The 24,169-nt window shown below is 45.5% G+C and overlaps 1 protein-coding gene across 1 annotated transcript in view; it reads right to left on the bottom strand.

Annotated features, from left to right (window-relative positions):
* Positions 1-1,129: 1,129 nt before the first annotated feature.
* The window catches only part of LOC137526082 (embryonic protein UVS.2-like), a 53,777-nt gene continuing 30,737 nt past the window's right edge, over positions 1,130-24,169 (bottom strand). The window contains exons 8-13 of the mRNA XM_068247298.1: positions 19,321-19,423; positions 18,228-18,465; positions 9,756-10,280; positions 8,554-8,666; positions 3,909-4,146; positions 1,130-1,750 (exon numbers count right to left, since the gene is read on the bottom strand). Coding sequence (XP_068103399.1) covers positions 1,746-1,750; positions 3,909-4,146; positions 8,554-8,666; positions 9,756-10,280; positions 18,228-18,465; positions 19,321-19,423 — 1,222 coding nt within the window. The 3' untranslated portion in view covers positions 1,130-1,745. The remainder of the gene's footprint in view (positions 1,751-3,908; positions 4,147-8,553; positions 8,667-9,755; positions 10,281-18,227; positions 18,466-19,320; positions 19,424-24,169) is intronic.

Here is a 24,169-nt window from a genome sequence, read left to right as displayed (position 1 = left end):
GGGGCCCTCCAGCACAATATTAGCTCTCTATTGGTCCTGTACTGATAATAATCACTTCTACCGATGCTTTAAATCAGATATGTCAAACCGGTCCTACGAGGGCCGAGATCCTCACACATTTTTGATACAGCTCAAATGAATTAATGGGTCTGAATCAGGAAAGGCGTGGTTCATCAGGTAGAACACATTCCTTTCTTTCTCAGTCCATCCTAAACACTGGCATGGATCTGGTCCTCCAGGCCTGGAGTTTGACACATGTGCTTTAAATAGTAGAAATAATTAACAAACTGTTTCCCATTCCCTTCTTGCACCTCTGACACTGTGGAAATTCTTGGCAGGTTGTGGTGCGCTGTATCACTTGTTATGTATTGGGTGCTGGGGTCGGGGCATGTGAAACTTGCACTGGGGCCAATAGCTCCTTAGCTATGCCCCTGTATATTGGCTATACTATGCCGATTTGCACACACATTCAAAATTCACACCAAATGGTACTTAAAGCCTGGTGAGCAAAGGCGCTCATTGCTGTAATCTTGCAGTTAGTAGTGTGCGTCTGTTTGCCTTTCCTGTACCTTGTTTGATTTCAACTACAATAATCAAATCGGCTGTTTGATCGGCCACCAAGTCACCTGAGGTATGGCCACCTTTAGTTTACTTTACCATATATGTGAAACTGTCAGGTTCACTGTACTTCCTAACACAGCAATAGCAAGCTCTGCCAAAAGCAATAAAACCGAACTCTGAATAAGTCTTGCTTGTTATGATATGTTGGATTTACACCATAACTACACGTACCTCACTAAGTAGGCAATTTTACTAAAAGCGGTGGACAGATACAGAGGCGTCCAAGTAGGTTTTCTGGTAAATATATATATATAAATATATATATATGTTTTTGAATACAAAGCCGCAGGGGTGTAACTACAATCCATGGGGCCCCTCCACCAGCAAAACGTTGTTGTCGCTCCCCTTATGTTCACATCCCTTCTCTGGCCTACCCTGCAAAGCCCTTTCAGTAAAAGACAAACAACACAATGAAAAATTAATAATTTATTTTAGATCTTAACAAAAGCACACAAGTATAGACTTGCATCCTCTATACTCATTAAAAAAAAATCAAAAATCAGTTAAGCAATTAGTAAAAAACAATGAATCAAACAAAAAAAAATCCATTAAAAAATAGGGCCTCGGCCAATCCAATTTGAGGAAATTATTGGTAGATAGTGTGGGGATTGCCAGCTTCATAGCTTTGTATCGCCTTGATCAGTACAATGCATCAGCAGCAGTGAGGCCAGGTAGTTTAAACCCGTGAGTCCATAACACGTGGTCCTTTGTTCCACAATACAAGCCAGTGGTGTGCCACCTCTTTCTTACATTTTTGTTGTATCCAGAGATGGATTAAGATTTAATGGGGCCCCAGGCCCTTTATTTGGGCCATCTTGTAGTCTTTTTGGGCACAGTAGGCACTCTGCACCTCAGTGTCTCCTTGGAAATCTACATGGTGCTTGCTATAGTTTAATCGTTCACCACTCTCCAATCAATTTCAGCTTACTGTTTGTCAAATCGGGCCACCATTGCATACTAGATGGCTTGCCTTAAAACAGAAAACATTAAACTTAAACAAAAATATACAATATAAGCAGCAGTGTAACTCCATTGTTCCTGAAATCTTCTTTGTCCCCTGTGAAGGTGTCCCGGGATATGACAATGAGGCAGCCCATGTGGGGTGTCTTTGTTACTGCCACAGATTATTCTGCAAAAGAAAGACTCAGTTAAATGCTGAACATGAACCACTTTTAACACAGGCCTTTTAACTCTCAGTTGAAAATACCACAGAACAGTCTCAGCGATTTTGATTCATTTAATGACTAGTATGCATTTACGGACTGAAGATTGCCACATTAATCCAGCATGCAGGCTAGATGATCCTCATAAGCACATGGCATGGATTAATGGGGCTCTATGGGGTAGGACTTAACCACTCTGCAACTGCCTAACACAGATTGGCGGCCGCAGAGTGGCTCTGTTGTTGCTCCGTGCCGCTGCCCGCTATATGGTGTCATATCGCGAGGAGCGAGAGTAGACGGGCGCTCGCACGAGCTCCCATCAGTAAATAAAATGGGCCACAGCGATCAGCCTGCCAGCCCGCGATCGGAGCTGGAAGGCTGATTTTTTCAGTGTATCACAATTGTTTATGTGTATACCGCTGACATCTTACGCAGTGCTGCACAGAGTGTGGTCTTGTCACTTGACTGTCCCTCAGAGGGGCTCACAATCTAATCCCTGTCATAGCCATAGGTCTATGTATGCATAGTGTAGTGTATGTTTCTTAGTCTATGTCCAATTAAAGGGGGAGGGAGGAATAAAAAAAATAGGAGTTTTTTTTGTGCAAAATTAAGCACTTTTTTAAGTACATTATTTTCACTGGAGTTCCTCTTTAAAACAGAAGGCATTTCTGTTATAAATACTCTCAGTCTGCTTCAAAATTAATCTTATTTCTCTTATTTCTCATCCAGGGCTGGATTTACCTATAGGCACTATAGCCTACAGGTGGCCCATGTATGGCATTTGGCGGTGGGCACCTATACTTAGCTAACCTATACTGGGGGCATCTATGCCTGGTTATGTATACTGGGGGCACCTATTCTTGGCTACCTATACTGGGGGCACCTAAACCTGGCTTCCTATACAGGGGGCACCTATACCTGGCTACCTACCTACCTACCTACCTACTTAGGCACACCCTATTGCTATGCCACTGAATATTATCCCCCTTGTGTAAATCTGTCCTAGGTCCTTCTTTGTCCCTGTGTCCTTATCTGGCTCCCGCTTTGTCCCCTGTGTCTTCCTTTGTCCCCTGTGTCCTGCTCATCCCTCTGGCTGTCGCGCTAAACCCCCCTCCACCCCCCTACCCCGCATCGACATTGTACCTCCTGAAAGAGAACACTGGCTTCGATGTGCCCTCTTACACGCAGGCTGAATTTGATCCGCCCGCTGCTCCATTTAGTTCGCTGGACCCAATGGTCTCGAGGGTGGGACCACAGCTCATCATTGGGGCCAACCACAGCACTCCCTGAGTAGCAGGAAGTGGCGTGATTGGCCCCAATGATGAGCCAAGGAGGGGGACCCTCCACGGTTCCCACCGTAGCCCACCACAGCCTAATGAAAGTCTATGTGGTAGTTCATATTACCCACATTGCAGTATGCTGCGCCAGCAGTGCCCTATTTAACGCGATCGCATATCTACATTGCCATGCGGCTCCTGCGAGGACCTGCGGCGATCTGCATCAAACCAAAAGTCATGTAGGTCTATGGTGATGCAGGGGTTTTTTAAAATGTTGTCGGCTGCATTGCTGACGCATATGCACGGAAGCGTATTTTTACAATACACATCCACACACTTTTGTATTTCCGAAACAGGAACTGAGCACAAGCAAGCATCTCTTCCTATTTGAATGTTGGCCAGAAGGGGATTACCGCGTACTAACTAACTAAAGCCTGTTCTTGGCGGCACCGCTGCCATCAACCTCTAGTCTGAAAGGCTTGCTGTGATGTTCCTTCCTATAACCTCCCATTCCCTCTTCTTCCCCTCCCCATTCACTCCCCTTAAGAGGAGTGACTAAGAGGGTGATAGGAGGGAACATCACAGCAAGCCTGCCCTTTCCTGTCTAAAAATTTGACTTTAGCCAAAAGTCAGACTTTTCAGAAAGTGATAACGGGGGACAGGGAGAATGAGGAGAGTAGGAGACTAACAGAAAACGCACAGAGGTATGTGGATCCAGCATAAACATACCTTTGTGCTTACCTTAGGTAGCTTTGATCGGGCTAGGTATCGTTTAAGTATAAGGACACCAACATTTGGTATCCTGATTGAGGAACTGCTCCCATAAGGGAATAACATACAAGCTCACCTTGTTTGTATGGCTGGTAATAAAGCCAGAATCCTGCCTTAGTGATGCTGGCATCGCTGATGAAGATAATCTGTACGCTGTTGCCGCTGGTAATGAAGTCTTCTGGGTCCCTCTGTCCACACTTATCAGCGAGCTTGTATCTGTTGTCTAGATTTGGTCCATCATAGACTATCAGTTTATCAGTTGTACAGAGGGGCTCGGTGCCATCAATGTCAACACCAAGTAATGAAATCCGCATCTGCAAAAAACCAGGAAAAATATCATGTTAGAGGTCTTGTAGAATTACACGGGAGGATTAATAGAAGCGATTTTATAGATTTAATGCAGAATATTGTAAAGTGAAGTTGATCCCAGAACCAGTACCCAGATATTGTGATCAAGGCTCTGCCAATGATCTCCTCCAGTGATCTGCTTGTGGATCGAATCTTAGTTAACAGCAGTAGCTACTGTCCCATCCAAAAACATACAGATGGGTAAACTGATTTCCCCCAAACCTGACCTAAAGCTTTAGATACACACTCTAGATGGAATTTGGATGAGCTAATCATTGGGGGCCGTCTCGGCTGAAAACCTACCATGTGTACAGATGTCCTTAGGTTGCTTTAAAGGCCAGCACCCACCTCACAATTTTTCTGATGATTTTTCCCAACAGTGATTTTTTTGAGCGACAAGTGGTCGTTTCCACGATCTCGCGACAGATGCGTGATCATGTGAACATCGTTTAGCAGTGATAACGACCGTCACGGCGGATTGTATCTCTAAGATCCCCGATGACTCTCACACAAAGTACCGCGGTCGCTTGAAGTCTCATTCACACCCGTCGTGTGCCGTTGAGCAACGTCACGCATACCCGCCGACAGGAAGATGGATTGGAGAGCATTCTTCATCGTGGGCCGTCGCTGTGATCCATCTTCCTTCGTCGCGACGTGACTATCCAGCTTTACATCTGGCACACCAGACCTTTAAGCTACAATAGCCCAGTGCATGCATTGTTCTCCTCCTCACCCCACATGCTATTGCCAGAGGCTGCTCTGTCATGTTCTGGCCTCTCATCCCTCCTCCCCTTCCCCATAGCAACAGAACATGTCGCTTGCCTATAGATGAAGAACACATCTGCACGGTTTTATACATGGGACTGACACTCTAGGGATTAAGTCTCGATCCTAACAGTAAACAGTTATTGAAAGTGTGTATATAAATTTAGTTTGTGGTAGAGACATTAGACTATGACTTTCATTGGGATTAGGCTATAAGCTCCTCTGAGCTGGGCCAGGTTTCCTGGAAAGGCAACAAAGGCCCGGAGTTTGGGCGGCTGCAGCCCAAGGGAGCACCTGAATATGAAAGAAGTGCTGCTACATATGGAAGAGGAGGCTTAAAATGAAAAGAGATCAACACGTGAAAAGGGGAAACCGATGCTCAACGGAGCTGTTTATAAAAGAGAGGGGATACAAAACATGCATTATACACAGGAGAGAGGGGGCCGCTCATGGAACGGAGGGGCAAAGCAGCACATAGAAGAGGAGCCCCAACATACTTGGTCTAGGGGCACAGAAATTATAAATCTGGTCTTGCCTCTGAGTGCAGTTAAGCAACATGACTATGTAGTCTTTAACCACTTGCCGACCGCACGCTTATACCGTGCGTCGGCAAAGTGGCAGCTGCAGGACCAGCGACGCAGTACTGCGTCGCCAGCTGCAGGCTGATTAATCAGGAAGCAGCCGCTCGCGCGAGCGGCTGCTTCCTGTCAATTCACGGCGGGGGGCTCCGTGAATAGCCTGCGGGCCGCCGATGGCGGCTCGCAGGCTAAATGTAAACACAAGCGGAAATAATCCGCTTTGTTTACATTGTACGGCGCTGCTACGCAGCAGCGCCGTAAGGCAGATCGGCGATCCCCGGCCAATCAGCGGCCGGGGATCGCCGCCATGTGACAGGGGACGTCCTGTCACTGGCTGCACAGGACGGATAGCGTCCTGTGCAGCCCGGATCACCGGGGGGAGAGGTAGGAGAGGGAGGGGGGTGAATGTCGCCGCGGAGGGGGGCTTTGAGGTGCCCCCCCCTCGCAACTAGCCTGCACGCAGGAGCGATCAGACCCCCCCCTGCACATCATCCCCATAGGGGGGAAAAAAGGGGGGCGATCTGATCGCTCTGCGTGCACCCTGATCTGTGCTGGGGGCTGCAGAGCCCACCCAGCACAGATCACAACAAACAGCGCTGGTCCTTAAGGGGGGGTAAAGGGTGGGTCCTCAAGTGGTTAAAGGAAACATCAAGCAAATGTTGCTGCCCCAAGAAGCTTCCTCCAGCCCCTTGAAGCCGACATGTCCCCCCCAGCATCTCTGCTCACAGCCGCCGACCCGGGGTCCCCACCGATGCAGAGGCCAATCGCGAGGTCGTCCTTACTGCGTCTGCGTGAATCAACTCCACGTTGTCCGCAGCGTACTGCACAGGTGCAGAACTACTGTGCCTGCGCAGTACGCTGCGGACAACGTGCACTTGATTGACAGTGGCGCTCGCGTAGGCGCAGTAGAGGAAGTCGGCCTCTGCACCAGTGGGGACCCCGGGCCGGCAGTTGTGAGTGGAGATGCGGCGTAGGACATGTCGGTTTCAAGGGGCTGGAGGAAGCCCCCGGTAAGTATATCATGGGGCAGCAACATTTGCTTGATGCTTCCTTTAAAGCGCTGCAGAGAAAAAAAAGTACAAATATACAATTTTGAGTTGTTTTATTTGCTAAGAGCTTTGTCATTCTGTTCAGTCAGTTTTGTGGTACGTACACCCCTGTTCAGGGGCGGTTGGCCCATGACGCCAAGTGACGCATTTGCGTCAGGCGGCATGAACCCTAGACCGACATTTCTCCCGCCACTCGCCCCCCTCCCCCGCAGCTGCCGCTCTGTAACTTTGTTATGAGCTGGCGGCCGCTTCCTCCATTAGTCCATGCCAGCCCCTCTCCTCTGTGCGTGCTTGTCATAATCTCTCACAACAGCGCATCTCGCGGCTGCTGTACAGAGTCAGGAAGCAGAAGAGCGGCTCCCATGATAACGGCGATATACATCTGCAAACTTCTGACTCTACACAGCAGCTGCAAAGTGCGCTGCTGTGAGAGATTATGACAAACATGCATGGAGGGGAGGGGCCAGTGTAATGACAGATAGTGCAGCACTGCACATTGTGCCGCCCCGCATGCGCAGTAGGAGCCTGTTTCCCATTTAATTGTGCTTCCACGTAAAATACCCCAAATATCTCAGCTTTCGCACCGCGTACACTCCCGAAATTTTCATGGTAGGGAGGGGACCCCCCCCCCCCCCCAAACTACTTCTGTGCCAAATTGCAGGCCCCGAGCCCCGCTGGTTTCTGAGATAGATTACAGAAACCTATCTCAGGAACCAGCGGGACTCAGGGGCTGCAATTTGGCACAGGGGTAGATCAGGGGGTCCCCTCTCTACCTTGAAAATTTCAGGAGTGTACGTAAGTGGAGATGTTTCAAGGAAATAATATTTAACTTCTCACTGAGCATGCGTGATACTCAGTGAGGAAGGCTGCTTCCAGGTGGCATTATCTGTCATTACACTGGCATGGACTAATGGAGGAAACAGTCGGCAGCAACCTTAACTGAGAGGGATATGGATGTTTCCTTTTAAACAATACCAGTTGCTTGTCAGTCCTGCTGATCTCTTTAGCTGCAGTAGTGGCTGAATCACACACCTGAAACAAGCATGCAGCTAATCCAGTTTGACTCAGAGCACCTGATCTGCATGCTTGTTGAGGGGCTGTGGCTAAAAGTATTAGAGACACAGTATCAGCAGGAGAGTCAGGCAACTGGTATAATTTTGAAAGGAAAAATTCATATCCTTCTCAGTTTAGGTTCCCTTTAAGGTAACAGGAGCGGGTGGTCGTGGGGGGGTGGGGGGGGGGGAATGCCGCAGTGGGGGGAGTTGGAGGGAGCACGCACTGGGGCAACCATGCTAGCTTCACTGGAAGCACCTATGCTAACTATACAGGGGGCAACTATACTAGCATACTGGGGGCGCCTATGCTAACTATACAGGGGGCAACTATACTAGCATACTGGGGGCGCCTATGCTAACTATACAGGGGGCAACTATACTAGCTATACTGGGGCAACTATCCTAACTATAAAAGGGCAACTATACTAGCTATACTGGGGGCAACTATACTAGTTAATTATACAGGGGCAATTATATTACCTATACTGCTGAAACTATACTATCTATACTGGGGCAACTATACTACCTATACTGGGGGCACCTAAATATGGCTACCTACCTGCCTATATTGTGGGATGAACATTTTTGGGTGCTGTGCGATCATTCCAAATCGGAGGGGGGGGGGGGGGGACATCCTCACAAATTTGCCTCGGGCAGCAAAAAGTCTAGAACCGGCCCTGCCCCTGTTATACTGCATAATCAGATGACACCCCTTTTTTTCCTGTTTCAACTGTGCAGCTTCCTGTGTTCCCATATGCTTTTTGGTTGAGTTGTCCCGAGCAACCAATCCAGATTTCTTTGCACCTTACTAGATACATTATCCCCAGTGAGAAAGAGAGAGAAAAAGACAGAAGAACATAAACAGTCATTGTTATCTTGCATTACCTTATAATATGACTATATATAATGGAATGTCCGTTTATTACCTGGGGGCTGTTGGTGGTGATGTTCCAATGACAGTAGGCATTATTTGGGTAATTGCCAGGATATCTAGGATATTTTATAGCTCCGTTTGGAGCTGTCAGCAATCCACCACAAGCTGTAAAAGACAGAAATCTTTATTAAGACGGTGTTGTATATATTAGCCCTCCAGAAAAGGAGGCTACATAAGGCATGCCAGTTATCAGTCCACAGGCTGGTGCTAGAGGCCTCTGCATTGCTCCCCCATGCTTCGCCATCAAATCAATAAAAATGCTCTACTAAATAAGAGATCCTATGTGTAGGGTTGTTGTCTGTGACATCTTCCCTGAAGACAGCCAGACCCCGCCTGCCCTGGCCTCTCATATCTCTAGCTACCTCTGTCCTGAAATGGATGATAGTTGAAGAGGCTGGCTTTGCTTTGATCTTTTCAGCTCCTGGTCTCTTGAGCTCCGAGACTGCCTCATTCAAATGAGTGGAGCTCCCAACACCATGCTGTAAAGTGCACTGGTGCTATCAAACCAGGAGCCTGCCACCGAGATTACATGATTAGCTGTGCAACATCAGCTTTTATCTTGTTGGTACAGACATTTTTCAGTTTGTCCATCTTCTCCTTGGCCACACCATTACATATCTAGGGTGGCAAGTAGAGTAAGGCACTAGAGGGGCTACTTTAGGTATGAAGGGGATCAGTATTTAACAACTGGGTGGTGGGGGAGGGGAGTTGGAAGGTGAACTGTTTGTTTTTTATTTAATCAAAAGAATCACAGAACGTAGTTATTCTTTAAATCCCACCTAAACCTTCAGTCCAGGTCTACTGCGCATGCGCGGGAGGTCTGCGCATGCACAGTAGCTCCAGTCTGGCATTGGCTGAGCCTGTTTCCGGGGCTCACAGTGGCTGAGCAGCAGACCACGGAAGGAAGGTGTGAGAAGAAGCCCTGGGTAAGTATCAGAGCTTTAGTTTAATTCATCTCTGAGTCTCTTTAAGCTGCATACATTTGCATACAATATTTGTATATTCCTGCATCAACTCAGAATTATTTGCATCTCCTTGACCATCTCTAGTTATAATTAAGGACTAGTGTGGGTCCATGACATGACAGCTGATTGTCTTGTTTTCCATGACCCAATAAAATACATGATTACCCCCCTTCCCCCTTTTTTGCCTCTGTATAAAAGTAATGCATCGTCCTAGTTTTTTTTTCCTCACCTGGGGCAGTGGTGGTTGTGGTGGTCCTTGTAGTTGTTGATGTGGTTGTGGATTTGGTGGTTGTGCTTGTAGTCCTAGGTGTTGTTGTGGTTGCTGTTGTGGTACTAGTTGTAGTAGTGCTGGTGGTGGTTGGACTAGTTTTCTTGGTAGTTCCCGTGGTGGTGCTTGAAGTCTTAGGTGTTGTTGTGGTACTAGTTGTAGTAGTGCTGGTGGTGGTTGGATTGGTTTTCGTGGTAGTTCCTGTAGTGGTGCTTGTAGTCTTAGGTGTTGTTGTGGTACTAGTTGTAGTAATGCTGGTGGTGGTTGGATTGGTTTTCTTGGTAGTTCCTGTGGTGGTGCTTGTAGTCTTTGTTGTTGTTGTGGTTGGATTGGTTTTTGTGGTAGTTCCCGTGGTAGTCTTAGGTGTTGTTGTGGTACTTGTAGTTGTAGTAGTGCTGGTGGTGGTTGGATTGGTTTTCTTAGTTGTAGTTGTAGTGGAGGCTGTGGTGGTTGTAGTGGCAGCTTTGGCGGTTGGAACAAAAATCTCTGCAAGATAAGGTTGGTTTATTAGTGCAAAACAGATGGTAAATTGTATTACAGAAATTCTACAAGTTGAGAGGGGAAAAGGCATGAACCTGGACCTGTGGCACAATTACTTGTGCAATCTCGTGATGCAGTAGCTGATGTGTGCCTAAAGGGGAATGCCACCTAGACTGAAATATGCTATAGGTGTGTTTTTATAATATAGTTAACTAACTGTGGCTAACTAACTGCAGCTACAGGAACTGTGACTCACCACTTTACTTTTTACCTGCCATTTCCATTTTTTTTTTATTACTTGGACCTTTTGTGCACATTATTTAGTTTATTAACTAAAATCCACTCAGTCGGCTCTAACATGAATCTTATTTCTCATCACTCTCCCATAGCCGTGGGCGGGAGTACGTCAGCGCAGGTGCCTGAGGCCATTGCCTTTGCAAACAATAAGACATGTTAATGCGGGATTGTCACCATAAACATTTCAACAGCAACTGGTCTGAGTGTATTAAGTGATAAAGAAGCTAATCCTGCATTCAAAACTTTCAAAAGTTTTTCTGCAGTTATGATTTGGAGTTATCACATATTTTAGGAGCACTGGCCCTTTAATAGCCATTGCCAAACAGTTGCATGCTGGGGGTTCTTTTTATCTATAATATATTCCGCCTCTTCCCCTTAATTCCCTGCCTAGCTGACTAGCTGAAACCTGATCCCTTGCTCACTTGTGTTTACAAGTAAGGCAGAGGGGACTCAGTGATTGGAGGAAAAAAGAACAAAAGTTAAGGGAAGAATTACATCAGGATTTAACCTCAAATTGTGGGCAAAAGACATGGCCCCCACCAGGAACAGAATTCTCTTCATTTACTATATAAAATTCAGTGAAATCTAAATGTGGACAGCACAATACATGTGTTATTTTAGTAGATCAAGTATTTATCTACCTATATACGTGTTTTTTTCCTGGCATAGTATGGCTAATCCTCCTGCTTTAATATATTTGGCTCAGAGTTTATTTTCTATATTTATGAGTACCAGCAATACCCTAGGATTGACAGGCAAACCCCACGGGGAAAGTTAGAGAATTCCTGCCTTTGGACTGCTGTTACTATCAGGACTAGAATTAGGAGTTATTTGTGGTCTTTTGTGAGGTTAACTCTGTAGGTAAGAATTTAATTGGGCCTAGTAGATGCCACCAAGCTACAGATCCAGTCTGATCTCATTCTCTGTTTCTCGATAGGAGCACCGCAGCTTTCTGACTTCTTTCATTTTGAGTTACATTGCCCAGCACTCTCATAGTGAGCTAGAACTCTTAGGAGCCACATGAATCCATGCCATGCACTGATGAAGATCAAACAATCTGAAACAGTTGTATGCATGTTGGATTCGTTTGGCTCTTTACAGGGGCGTAACTAGGCCCCACAGGCTCCCCTGCAGAATGTCATTGCGCCCCCCCCCCTCTCCCTGGGGCCCGTTCGGTTCGTTTTGTGGGGGCTTGAGGGGTGGCAGCATGAGGGGAAAGCCTTGGCCACAGTCGGCGGGGAGAGGGGAAGTTCCCCCCCTCTCCCTCACCTCGGGGCTCTCCCCTCTGCGCTCCCCTCCAGCTAGTTACAGTTTGGGCAGTGGGCAGCGGGCAGCGGCGGCAAGATACATACCTTCTTCCTTGCGTTCCACCGCATACTCCTCACTCTAGCGGCTGATGTCACTTCCGGACATCTTTTTCGGAAGTGACATCAGCCGCTAGTACGAGGAGTATGCGGTGGAACGCAAGGAAGAAGGTATGTATCTTGCCGCCGCTGCCCGCTGCCCAAACTGTAACTAGCTGGAGGGAAGCGCAGAGGGGAGAGCCCCGAGGTGAGGGAGAGGGGAGAGGGGGGGAACTTCCCCTCTCCCCGCCGACTGTGGCCAAGGCTTTCCCCTCATGCTGCCACACCTCCAGCCTCCACAAAACGGCCCCGAGCGGGCCCGGGGGGGGGGGGGAGCAGGGGCTGCAGGGCCTATTGTTACGCCCATGGCTCTGTAATATTAACAAGCTGACACATTATTGTAATCCTGCAGTGGAGGTGTGTTTAGCTACCAGGGACAACAAAGGGTGATTTGCATTTTCAGCAGTGATGCATTGTGGGAGACATCAAATGCTCACTCCAACCTGAATAATTGCAAACACCTTCTGTTTTAAGAGGGCAAACTTCAGTTTTTCTTTCATCTTATTTCACTTCTTCCAAGATGTCTTTTCAGGCTGTGTCACCAAGGGAAGGCAAGGAAAGGGGTGCAAACATTGAGAGGCCCCAACAAAGTTTTTTCTTGGTTACCCATTATTTTCAGTTGCGCCCCTGACTGCAAGCTCACAAAGGCAGGGCCATTCTCTAAATCTAACTTGGTATTGCTGCACATCTTCTTACATTATCTGCTACGCTGCTCCAACTCGGTATGATGTATGACTGTGTATTGTCTATATTACTCCTCTTTTGTATCATGAAATTGTATGTTTAGTACATCTGTATCCTCCTGTTGCAAAGCATCATGGAACATGCTGGCACTACATAAAGCTACAGTATAATAACAATAACAGTAGCAACCCAAAATCTCTGCTTACTTATGTGCTATGTGTATCCTTGGCTTCATATGAGCTGAGCTGGGGTTCTTTTGAAATTATTTTACTATTCTTAATCACTTCGCCACCTGGGTACAGTATATCTACGCTCCTTTGGACTTCAGTTCCCCGCCCGGAGCGTAGATATAGGCAACCCTGCCGCCGCTGGAATGCATTGCCACAGGAAGTCGTTATGGCAAACTCTATACCTGCATTTAAAGGGGGCTTAGATGCTTTCCTTGCGTTGAAAGACATCCATGGCTACAATTACTAGGTAATGCCTAATGATGTTGATCCAGGGATTTTATCTGATTGCCATCTGGAGTTGGGAAGGAATTTTTCCCTTTTGGGACTAATTGGACCATGCCTTGTAAGGGTTTTTTCGCCTTCCTCTGGATCAACAGGGATATGTGAAAGAGCAGGCTGGTGTTGTACTTTGTACTGGTTGAACTCGATGGACGTATGTCTTTTTTCAACCAAAATAACTATGTAACTATGTAACATACAAATACATTATTTTCCAATATAAAATTAGCTCATTAACTCCCACACTCCCCAATTGTTACCAATTTTTTTTTTTTGTAATAAAAAAAATAAATAAAAAAAATTACAATAAAAAAAAAAAAACATAAGTAGTTACTTTAGGGACTGAAATATTTAGATCAAGAGGGTATAACACTGTTACTTTATAAATTATGGGCTTGTAATTAGGGATGGACGCAAAACTGAAAAAAAATGCACCTTTATTTGCAAATAAAATATTGGCGCCAAACATTGTGATAGGGACATAATTTAAATGGTGTAATAACCGGGACAAATTGGCAAATAAGTGACATGGATTTTAATTACAGTAGCATGCATTATTTAAAAACTATAATAGGCGAAACCTGAAAAATAATGATTTTTTTTACCAAATGTTTTCCTATTTTCCCATTAAAACACATTTAGAATAAAATAATTATTGGCATAATGTCCCACCTAAAGAAAGACTAATTGGTGGCGAAAAAAAACAAGATATAGTTCATTTCATTGCGATAAGTAATGATAAAGTTATAGGCGAATGAATGGAAGGAGCGCTGAAAGGTGAAAATTGCTCGGATGCTGAAGGTGTAAAACCCCTCAGTGGTGAAGCGGTTAAAGGACACCTGAGGCAAAGCTAAGCACAAACATGTTGGATCCACATGCTGGATCTGATCCTCTCATTGTGTCCCCCTTTCCTTCCTGATTCCTATAATAATAATAAGATAATAATCACTCTTTGAAAACCAAACAAGGGGGTTTTAGGGGAGATGCCCAATATGCATTGTACTATATATCGTGCTCTTGGTTGCTAAAATAGAAAGAGCTGGAGGCAGGGCCGGATTTGTACTCTTTACCGCACAAGGCCACTGTCACCAGTCACCCCCCCCCCCCTTCGGTATATGTAGCGAGATGACCCCTCCCTCCTTCCCTCCAGCATAGGTAGCCAGATGACTCCCTTCATCCCTCCTTTTCCCACCACCCTGCAGTATAGGTAGCCAGCTCGCCTTCACACCGCAGCAGCCATCAATGTCACTCATTTCTCTGCTCATCTCCAGTGCAGAAGCTTCCTCTTCCTTTCCGTCTCCAATGCTGCCCAAGTCCATAGCCGCTGGCCACAATGCAAACGTGCACAGAGAGCAGTGTGGCCACTGCACAGCCGGCTAGCAACAGAGTACCGCAGTCAGGCACTCGCCTGATCTCCCTGCATTAGTTCAGCCTGCTGCTTTGGTGCCCTTTCTCCTGTGGTGCCCTCCGGCCCTGGCTGGAGGTATCTTACCTCTTCTGATGAATCACACCAAATTAGTGGAAAAGATTTTTTATTTATAATGGTTATTCTGTTGACAACGCGTTTTGCAGGTACTTGCACAGTTGCACACTTCCTCAGGTGAATAACACAGATTAAACCTGACCAGTAGTCTGTATGGAGCATGGGTGCCTGTAGTCAAATTTCCAAACAGGAAGGGGCAGGCTTGCAGTGATGTTCCCTCCTATAGCCCTCCCTTGCCCTCTTCTTTCCCTCCCCATTCACTCCCCTTAAAGTGTACCGGAGATGACATGGGACATGATGAGATAGACATGTATATATACGGTGGCAAGAATATAGACACCTATGCTGTGCCCTTTTCTTTTTTCCCTTTCTGAAAAAAGTAATATTCAGCTATGCAACTGACAGTTTTTCCTCCTGTCGGGACTGAGTCAGCTCACTGATAACAAATTACAGCTATAAAAGACTTTTCTAAGCAGATAACTGGGCTTCTGACTGTAAAGGGAAGGATAAGAAAGTCAGTAGCTCATGTATTTTCCACTCTGGGACTCTTGAGACACTGCAATTGAGCAGAGACTATTAAACATTCAGTCTGCTATGTCATTGTTTATATGTGAAATAGAACTATGAGATATCTTAAAAAAAAAGTATTTTTAGGAGTAGGAGGACAGATCCAATAGTTTATCTCATCAGTTTATTTTCATCTCGGGTTTACTTTAAGAGGAGTGACTAAGAGGATAATAGGAGGGAACATCACAGCAAGTCTGCCCTTTCCTGTCTGAAAATTTGACTTTAGCCAAAAGTCAAACTTTTCAAAAAGAGATAACGACAGATGAAGAGAATAAGGCGACACCTCACAAAGGGATGTGGATCCAGCATGAAAATATTTTATACTTACTTTAGGTAGCTTTGTTTGGGCCAGGTATCATTAAGGCTACTTTCCCACCAAGACGTTGCGTTTTAGGGGACGTCATGGTCACATAACGTGCCCCTAACGCAACGCATGGTGGTGTTGAAGTTGGACATCAGATTGAGCTGCGTTATGTGGCTCTCAAAGCAGCCGCTCCAGGTTAGTGATAGGAAGTCCGGATCTTTTTAAGGATTCGGATCATTTGAATCGGATCATTGAAAAGATCCGGATCTTTGAACCGAATCATTTGAATCATTTTACTATGGAAGCAGACTGGGTGAAATGACTAGCAGGACAGGACTTTCCCTGCACTGTACATTCTGTATGTTCCTGTTTCTCCCAGACAGACCTCCACTGTGAACCGAATCTTTCATTGTGATGATCCAGATGATTCGACTCACAAAAAAGATCCGGATCAAATGAACAATTCGTTCATGATCCGGACAACATTACAGTCCCACCAGGAGCCTCTGCAGTGCAGTGAATATTAATTAGCCATGTGGCTGGCTGCGGAGGAGGAGGGGGGGAGACCTCCTCCGCCAACATTACTGAGCATGTGCAAACAGTCTAACGTGGCTTAGCCCAGTATAACGTACAGCATGCAGCACTTTGTTTAAACATGCTGCATTACTATGTAACGCAACGTGTGCACTGTGATCAGCAACATTGATTTTACAGTGCTGTGAGTTAGGCTGCTGTAACGTGGGACTTTAACGTCCCACTGTGATACCAGCCTTAAAGGACCACTATTGCGAAAAATTTTAAAATTTAAAGGACATGTAAAAATATAGAAATAGGAAGTATGTTTCTTTCAGAGTATAATGAGCCATAAATTACTTTTCTCCCATGTTGCTGTCACTTGCAGTGGATAGTAGAAATCTGACAGACAGGATTTGGACTAGTCCATCTCTTCATGGGGCATTTTCAGCAAGGTTTTTCTTTTTTTATACAGAAATTCCCTGAAATTGATTTATACAACGATGCTGGCCAGCCCCCTTGCTCACCATACACTTTTGTGGCAGTTGGACAGAGCAACTGCCATTCACTACATGCTTTTGAAACTAAACAAAACCCTAAGAATCCCCCACGAGGAGATGGGCTAGTCCAAAACCTGTTGGTTCTGTCTGCTACCTACTGTAAGTGACAGCAACATAGGAGAAAACTAATTTGTGGCTCATTTTGCTCTGGAAGAAACATACTTCTTCTTTTATATGTGTTTACTGTAAGGCTTGGTGGTGTATTCTCCACAGTCAGCATGCAACGCATGAGCTGGCGTGGAGGAGGTACACACACTAGCACAAGGAAACAGGCTATCCCTAGTATAGTGGAGGGGAGGACTGACTCCAATAGGAGATTGTGGCGCACAGAGCCGGTGCAGATCTGACAGCCACAATCAATGCTTTCGTTATAACGTCTCAGCGCAAAGTAGCGCTGAGCACATAAACCAGAACTGAGGAGATCAGGACAGGTAGACAGAATGAACGCTTGCTAGCTAGCGGCTACTTAGCGACAGCAAGCGTCCAAAACAAGACAGACTGGAATGAGGCAGCCAATGCGATTGCAGCGATGGCGTGCCTCACAAAGACAGGACAGGATAGTCAGGAAATAGCAGGATCAAGATAGATGAACGTAACACAGACAAATATACAATAAGTATGTTTTCCTAGCGTATTACAATTACAGCTATCAATGAAACTATTTGTAACGTCTGACTAACATATGTATATATCGGCAATGAACCGATATATGACATAAGCAGGAACGCTGACTAGGACTGGAGTAATACAGGGAACAGGACTCAGAAGGATTCGCTATCTCTTCGCAGAGATGAACGCAATCCACAAACGGTAACAGAACAGGATTCAGAAGGATTCGTTATCTCTTCGCAGAGATGAACGCAATCCACAAACAGTAACAGAACAGGATTCAGAAGGATTCGTTATCTCTTCGCAGAGATGAACGCAATCCACAAACGGTAACAGGACAGGATTCAGAAGGATTCGTTATCTCCTCGCAGAGATGAACGCAATCCACGAACAGGACCAGGAGCAGGATACTAGCTCAGCACGGGTGCTCACGATACGCGCAAACTACCAAAACGTGCTGGAAAGCTGACTAACTGCACACAGGATATAAACAGTTCGTGTACGTATACATCAGCGACACTGATGTATCAACGTAACACGAATACAAGGAAAATAATAAACGTGCTGGTATGCATATATATGGGCAATGAACCAATATATGATGCAAAACCAGCAAAGTATCTTTTAGAACAAGAAACACGATCGGGGGCTGAAGCGACAGCAAGACAGGCTTAAACTGAAGCTATGAAAACCCGAGGAGTCCTGCAGGAAGCAGATCTTTATACTGAGGTCATCCAATGGGAGCAGACATGCAGATTCCCACACAGGTGAATGATAATCAGTCACAAGCTGACAGCAGGGAAAGGCAGACAAAGCTATGCAGCTTGCATGAAAAGAGATCAGAACTACCTGAGCTGCAGCACTACTACTTCCAGCAATGCCTGCTGCAGCAGCGATCATTACATTTACATGTTTTTTTAATTTTTACGATTTTTGTGATAGTGGTCCTATAAGTATAAGGACCCCAACACCTGTTATTCTGATTGAAGAGCTGCTCCCATAAGGAGAGAAAATACAAGCTCACCTTGTTTGTATGGTTGGTACGAAATCCAGAATCCTTTCATTGTGATTTTGGCATTGCTGATGAAGACAATCTGTACGCTGTTGCCGCTGGTAATGATGTCTCCTGGCACCTTCTCCCCACACATATCACTAAACTTGTATCTGACGTCTAGCTTTGGTCCATCATAGATTATCAGCTTATCGCTTGTACAGAGGACCTTGGCGCCATCAATCTCGAAATTAAGGAATGAAATTTTAATCTGCAAACAAACAGGAAAAATATCATGTTAGAGGTCTTGTAGAATAACACGGTAAGGATTCATAGAAGCAATTTTATAGATTTAATGCAGAATATTGTAAAGGGTAGTTCCTCCAAACCAGTACCCAGATTATGTGATCAAGGTTCTGCCAATTATCTTTTCCTCTTATCAACCCTAATCACCACCTCCCACATCCAGAATTTCTCACATGCTTCTCCCCACCTTGAGAACCTTCTCCTTAAATCAGCTCAGCTCTCTTGGTATTGCCGTTCTTGCTGACTGACTTACTATGTTAATTTAGTGTTAAAGTTACATAAAGTATACCTGAATTCTACGTTATATGCCTTTTTTAATTAGAAAAAAAATATTTGGTCCCCTCTGAAGCAAAATTATATGCATACTATTAGTTTGTCCCTTGACAACAAAAGTTGTTTAGGTAATACCTTTACAGACTAACTGTACAAGATTTATTTGCAATCTTTCAAGCTTTCAAAGCTTTAAGTTACTTCTTCAGGCATGATACAGAATTGCATCTAGTTCTGTATTGTACAGTTAAAGTCGTTAAAGGTATTACCTAAACACAGGACCGTTTCTAGCCATTTTGTCTCCCCAGGCAAGAAATCCTGTTTAACACCCCCAACACACCCACACACTAGAGAATATAAATAATGTGCCGTATAGGGTGGATGCATAATACAGCCCCTGAGATACAAACAACCTCCTGTTGCTTTTCATTGTACACCCCCTTCCTGCACTCCCCCAGCCGAGTGTATAAATGTAGAGTATAGCGCAGCAGAAGCTTTGCTCTCACCTCTCTGCTGGAGTCCAGTATTGTGCTTCCACCTGTCTACTCACCGCTGGGGGAGGGGGCGGGAACAGGTAGTGGCGCTTGGAGACAGAGGATGGCACAAAGGCTGACAGAAGGAGGCACAAAGGGGGACAGAAGAAGGCACAGTGACTGAGACAGATAGATGCACATGAGGGCAGAAGTAGCTCAAGGAGACAGAACAGAGGGACAGAAGGAGGCACAGGGGACAAAAGGAGTCACAAAGGGGGGCAGAAGGGGGACAGAGGAACAGAGGGAATCACAAAGGGATGCACAGGGGGGCAGAGGTAGCACAGGGGGACTTCAAGTGGCACAAGGATAAATAGAAGGAGTCACAAAGGGGGGCAGAAGGGGGAACAGAGGAACAGAGGGAATCACAAAGGGATGCACAGGGGGGCAGAGGTAGCACAGGGGGACTGAAAGTGGCACAAGGAAAAACAGAAGGAGGCACAAAGGGGGACAGAAGGAGGCACGGGGGACAGAAGTAGGGACAGAGGGACACACAAGGGGAGCAGAGGTGGCACAGGGGACTGAAAGAGGCACAAAGGGGGGCAGAAGGAGGCACAAACACATGTGGGGTGTGGCTATATCCTGGAGGTGGGACTTAGTTCAGGGGCAAGGCTTGATGGGGGCAAGGCACCTCACAGGTCCAATGGCACTCCAGGAAATGCCCTGGAATGCCTTTGCTTAAAATGGCCTTCCCTAAGAAACTTTTGTTGCCATGTTTTCGGATTAGCTCTATTACTGACACTGGACCACATACAATTGGCTTTGTCCCTTAGTAATCCCATTAACCAGATATTCTCCTTTCCTGCCTGTGAATGCTGTCTTAGCGTACACACGCACTACTAAAGAGAACGACGGATCAGTTAGACCCTCTCGCTGGACGGTCGTTCTCCCGACAGTAGTGCGTGTGTACAGTCTATCTGCAGACTTATAAGCGGATCGTTCAGAAACAGCCTTATCAGTCTGCAGACAGACTGTACACACGCACTACTGTCGGGAGAACGACCACCCAGCGGGAGGGTCTGACGGACCCGTCGTTCTCTTTAGTAGTGCGTGTGTACGCACCTTTGCAGTAGCTGGCTCTCTGCACTGCCCCATCCAAAAACATACAGATGGGTTAACTGATTTCTGATTTCCCCCAACATTGGCCTGAAGCTTCAGATACATACACTAGATGGAATTAGGTCAATTTAATTGTTTGGGGCCATCTTGGCTGATAACCTACCATGTGTACAGATGTCCCCAGGTTGCTTTAAGATCTGGCACACCAGACCTTTAAAGGGAACCTAAACTGACTTTAAAAAAAAAGCGTTTCACTTACCTGTGCCCACGCCGGTACTCAATCGACTTGCAAGTCGATTGCCACTGCGTCTAAGTGGCCCTGGCGGCGTGCGTCCTTGTGGCTGCTGCAGGTTTTCTTGTATTGTGCAGGTCTCTCCCGGCGATGGGAGCATGAACAAGGACGCGCACCGCCATGGACCGCATAGATGCACTTGCTAGTCAGCTAAAACGAAACTTAGCTACGGCGGGGGGGACTGGAGGATTGTTGCGTACCTGCTTAAGCACAGGGCGGCTGCAGGGGGGCTGGCAGAAGCCCCAGGTAAGTGAAAAGTCAGTTTAGGTTCCCTTTAATACAATGGCCCGAGTGCATGCATTGTTCCTCTCCACACCCCACTTGCCAGAGGCTGCTCTGTCATGTTGCAGCCCCTCTTCCCTCTTCCCCTTCCCCATAGCAACAGAACACATTTGCATGGGTTTATACATGGGACTATCACTCTAATGTATAAGTTCTCGATCCTTACCGGCAACATTTATTGAAAGTATAGATTTAGACTGTGGTAGAGACATTAGACTATGACTTTCATTAGGATTAGGCTATAAGCTCCTCCAAGGACAGATAGCAACATGACTAGTCTGTAAAGCACTGCAGAAAATGTAAGTGCTAAATAAATACTTAATAATATGTAATACTGCAGTTAAAAATTTACAATCATTAATTGTTTTATTTGATAGAGATTTGTCATTCTGTTCAGCCACCCTTGTGGTACACACCACCCCTGCCATACTGCATAGTCAGGTGACTCCCCTCTTTCCTGTTTTCAACTGTGCAGCTTCCTGTGTTTCCCAATGCTCGATGGCACATTTGTCCAGAGCAACCAATCAGAATTATGACAAGTTGGTATGGGCATGTGCATTATTTTTTTTTTTACTTATCTTGAAAAATGATCCTTAGTAAGAAAGAGACACACACACGAGAGAAAGAGAGAGAGAGAGAGAGAGAGAGAGAGAGAGAGAGAGAGAGAGAGAGAGAGAGAGAGAGAGAGCAGAGAGAGAGAGAGAGAGAGAGAGAGAGAGAGAGAGAGAAGAGACGAGTGAGAGAGAGAGAGAGAGAGAGAGAGGAGAGAGAGAGAGAGAGAGAGGGAATGTGCGTTTATTACCTGGGTGCTGTTGTGGTGGTGATGTTCCATTGACAGAATGCATTATTTGGGTAATTATTAGGAAAGTTAGGAGATTTTATTTCTCCTGTTAGAGTTGTCAGCAATCCACCACAAGCTGGAAAAAAACAGAAATCTTTATTAAAGGATACCCGAAGGTGACATGTGACATGATAAGATAGACAAGATAGACATGTGTATGTACAGCGCCTAGCACACTAATAACTATGCTGTGTTCCTTTTTTTTCTTTCTCTGTCTGAAAGAGTTAAAACAACAGGCATGTAAGTGTCTGACTCAGTCCTGACTCAGACAGGAAGTGACTACAGTGTGACCCTCACTGATAAGAAATTCCAACTATACAATACTTTCCTAGCAGAAAATGGCTTCTGCTAGCTGGAAAGAGATAAACAGGGTCAATAGTTCATAGATTTTTAGCTCTGGCATACTTCAATGAATGTGTCATAGTTGAAGCCGCTGGCTTTGCTTTGATCTTTCCAGCTCCTGGTCTTTTCAGCACAGAGACTGCCTCATTCAAATGAGTGGAGCTCCCCAACACCATGCTGCACCAGTGCTAAGAAGATCAAACCAGGACTAAATGTAGCCTGGCACCGAGAATTACATAATTAGCTATGCAACCTCAGCTTGGCACAGAAACGTTTCAGTTTGGCATTCTTCTCTTTGGCCACACCATTAGATTTCTAGGGTGGCAACTGGCAAGTAGTGTCAGGCAGAGGGGTTACTTTAGTGTTAGGCGGGCGAGGGAAGGGGTTACTTTAGGTTTGAAGGGGGGACAGTATTTTAACAACCAGGAAGAAACGGGAGGGGGTTGTAGTGGGTTTGGAAAGTGGATTTTTTTTTATTTAATCAAAATTATACCTTCTATACCTCGCCTCAACCAACATTTATTGGTGAGATTCAACTTATCCATTTTTGAGCTGCATAAATTTGCATATAAAATTTGTATATTCCTGCATCAACTCAGAATTAATTGCATCTCCTTGACCATCTCTAGTTTTAATTAAGGACCAGTGTGGATCCATGACATGTCAGCTGGTTGTCTTGTTGCTGTATTTTGACATGACCCAATAAACTACATGATTAACCCCCTTTTTCTACTGTATAAAAGCAATGCTTCTAGTTTTTGCCTCACCTGGGGCAAGTGGTTGTTGTGGAGGTCCTTGTAGTTGTTGGGAGTGGGTGATTGTTGTGAGAGGTCCTTGTAGTTGTTGGGGTGGTGGTTGTTGTGGAGAGGTCCTTGTAGTTGTTGGAGTGGGTGGTTGTTGTGAGGAGGTCCTTGTAGTTGTTGGGGTGGGTGGTTGATTTGGTGGTACTTCTTGTGGTAGTGCTTGTAGTCTTAGGTGTTGTTGTGGGGACTAGTTTGTAGTAGTGCTGGTTGTGGTTGAATTGTTTTTTTTTTAGTGGAGTCTATGGTGGTTGTAGTGGCAGATTTGGAAACAAAAAGCCCTGCAAGATAGGATTGGTTTATTAGTGCAAAACAGAAGGTAACTTGTATTAACAGAAATTAATATGGATACAAGTTAAGAAAAAAGGAGGAAAAAGGCATGAACCCGGACCTGTGGCACAATTATTAGTGCAATCCCCGGTGACACAGTAGCTGAAGTGACATACATGCAAAAAAATGGTGCCAGAGAAATGTGGGCGCAGGGTGAAGCAAAAAAAAACTAGAGAGGAGGCGCCATGCTCACATTGATAACAGGTCAGCTGCTCCTGTTCCACTGCCTGAGGAAGTGAGCGGATGTCCGGCAAAAATGTGGTCACAATTATTGGAGTTCATTATTAAAGAATACTTTTAAAATGTTTATCTTGTTGAATTTTCTATGGGGAGGTGAGTACCTTCTTCCCTATTTTAATTCAAACATTGTTTTATCCTTTTGCCGCCACTGTATTTCTGATTATAAGTATCACTAGTCCACCCTTTGGTGGGAGAGGGTCTACCCCCGTTCTTCCTGCCTACAGAAGAAGCAACATCTTAATCTACCCTGAGGGGATTGGTCAAGTTCTCCAAACGCCTTGAAAGAGGTTGCTTGTCAGCAACCCACCTTTGTGAGTATATCTTAAGCCTGGTACACACACCATGCAATTTCCCCCATCAGATAGATGGGTCGAATAGATAATCTCCAACAAGTCCGATGTGATTTCCAATCGTTTTTCTGATCGATTTGCATTCGAAAGTGATCAGAAAAATCGATTAGAAAAAACGATTGGATCTGTCAGAAATTATCTATTGGCCATCTATCTGTTGGGAAATTGCATGGTGTGTACTCAGGCTCTAGTCTATATTATTTTTCTTTTTACCATATTGGACAGAAATACTACACTATAGTGGGCTCTCGATTTCCCTATTATTTTTTAGCTGCTCCTGCAAAAGTCCTGGCGGCACTAATTACTACTCTCCCTCTCAGTCCCCCATGTAAG

The sequence above is a fragment of the Hyperolius riggenbachi genome, chromosome 7 (genome assembly GCF_040937935.1).
Source record: "Hyperolius riggenbachi isolate aHypRig1 chromosome 7, aHypRig1.pri, whole genome shotgun sequence".
NCBI lineage: Eukaryota > Metazoa > Chordata > Amphibia > Anura > Hyperoliidae > Hyperolius > Hyperolius riggenbachi.
The sequence above is the reverse complement of the archived record's forward strand: the minus strand, read 5'-3'. Positions and strand labels throughout refer to the sequence as shown.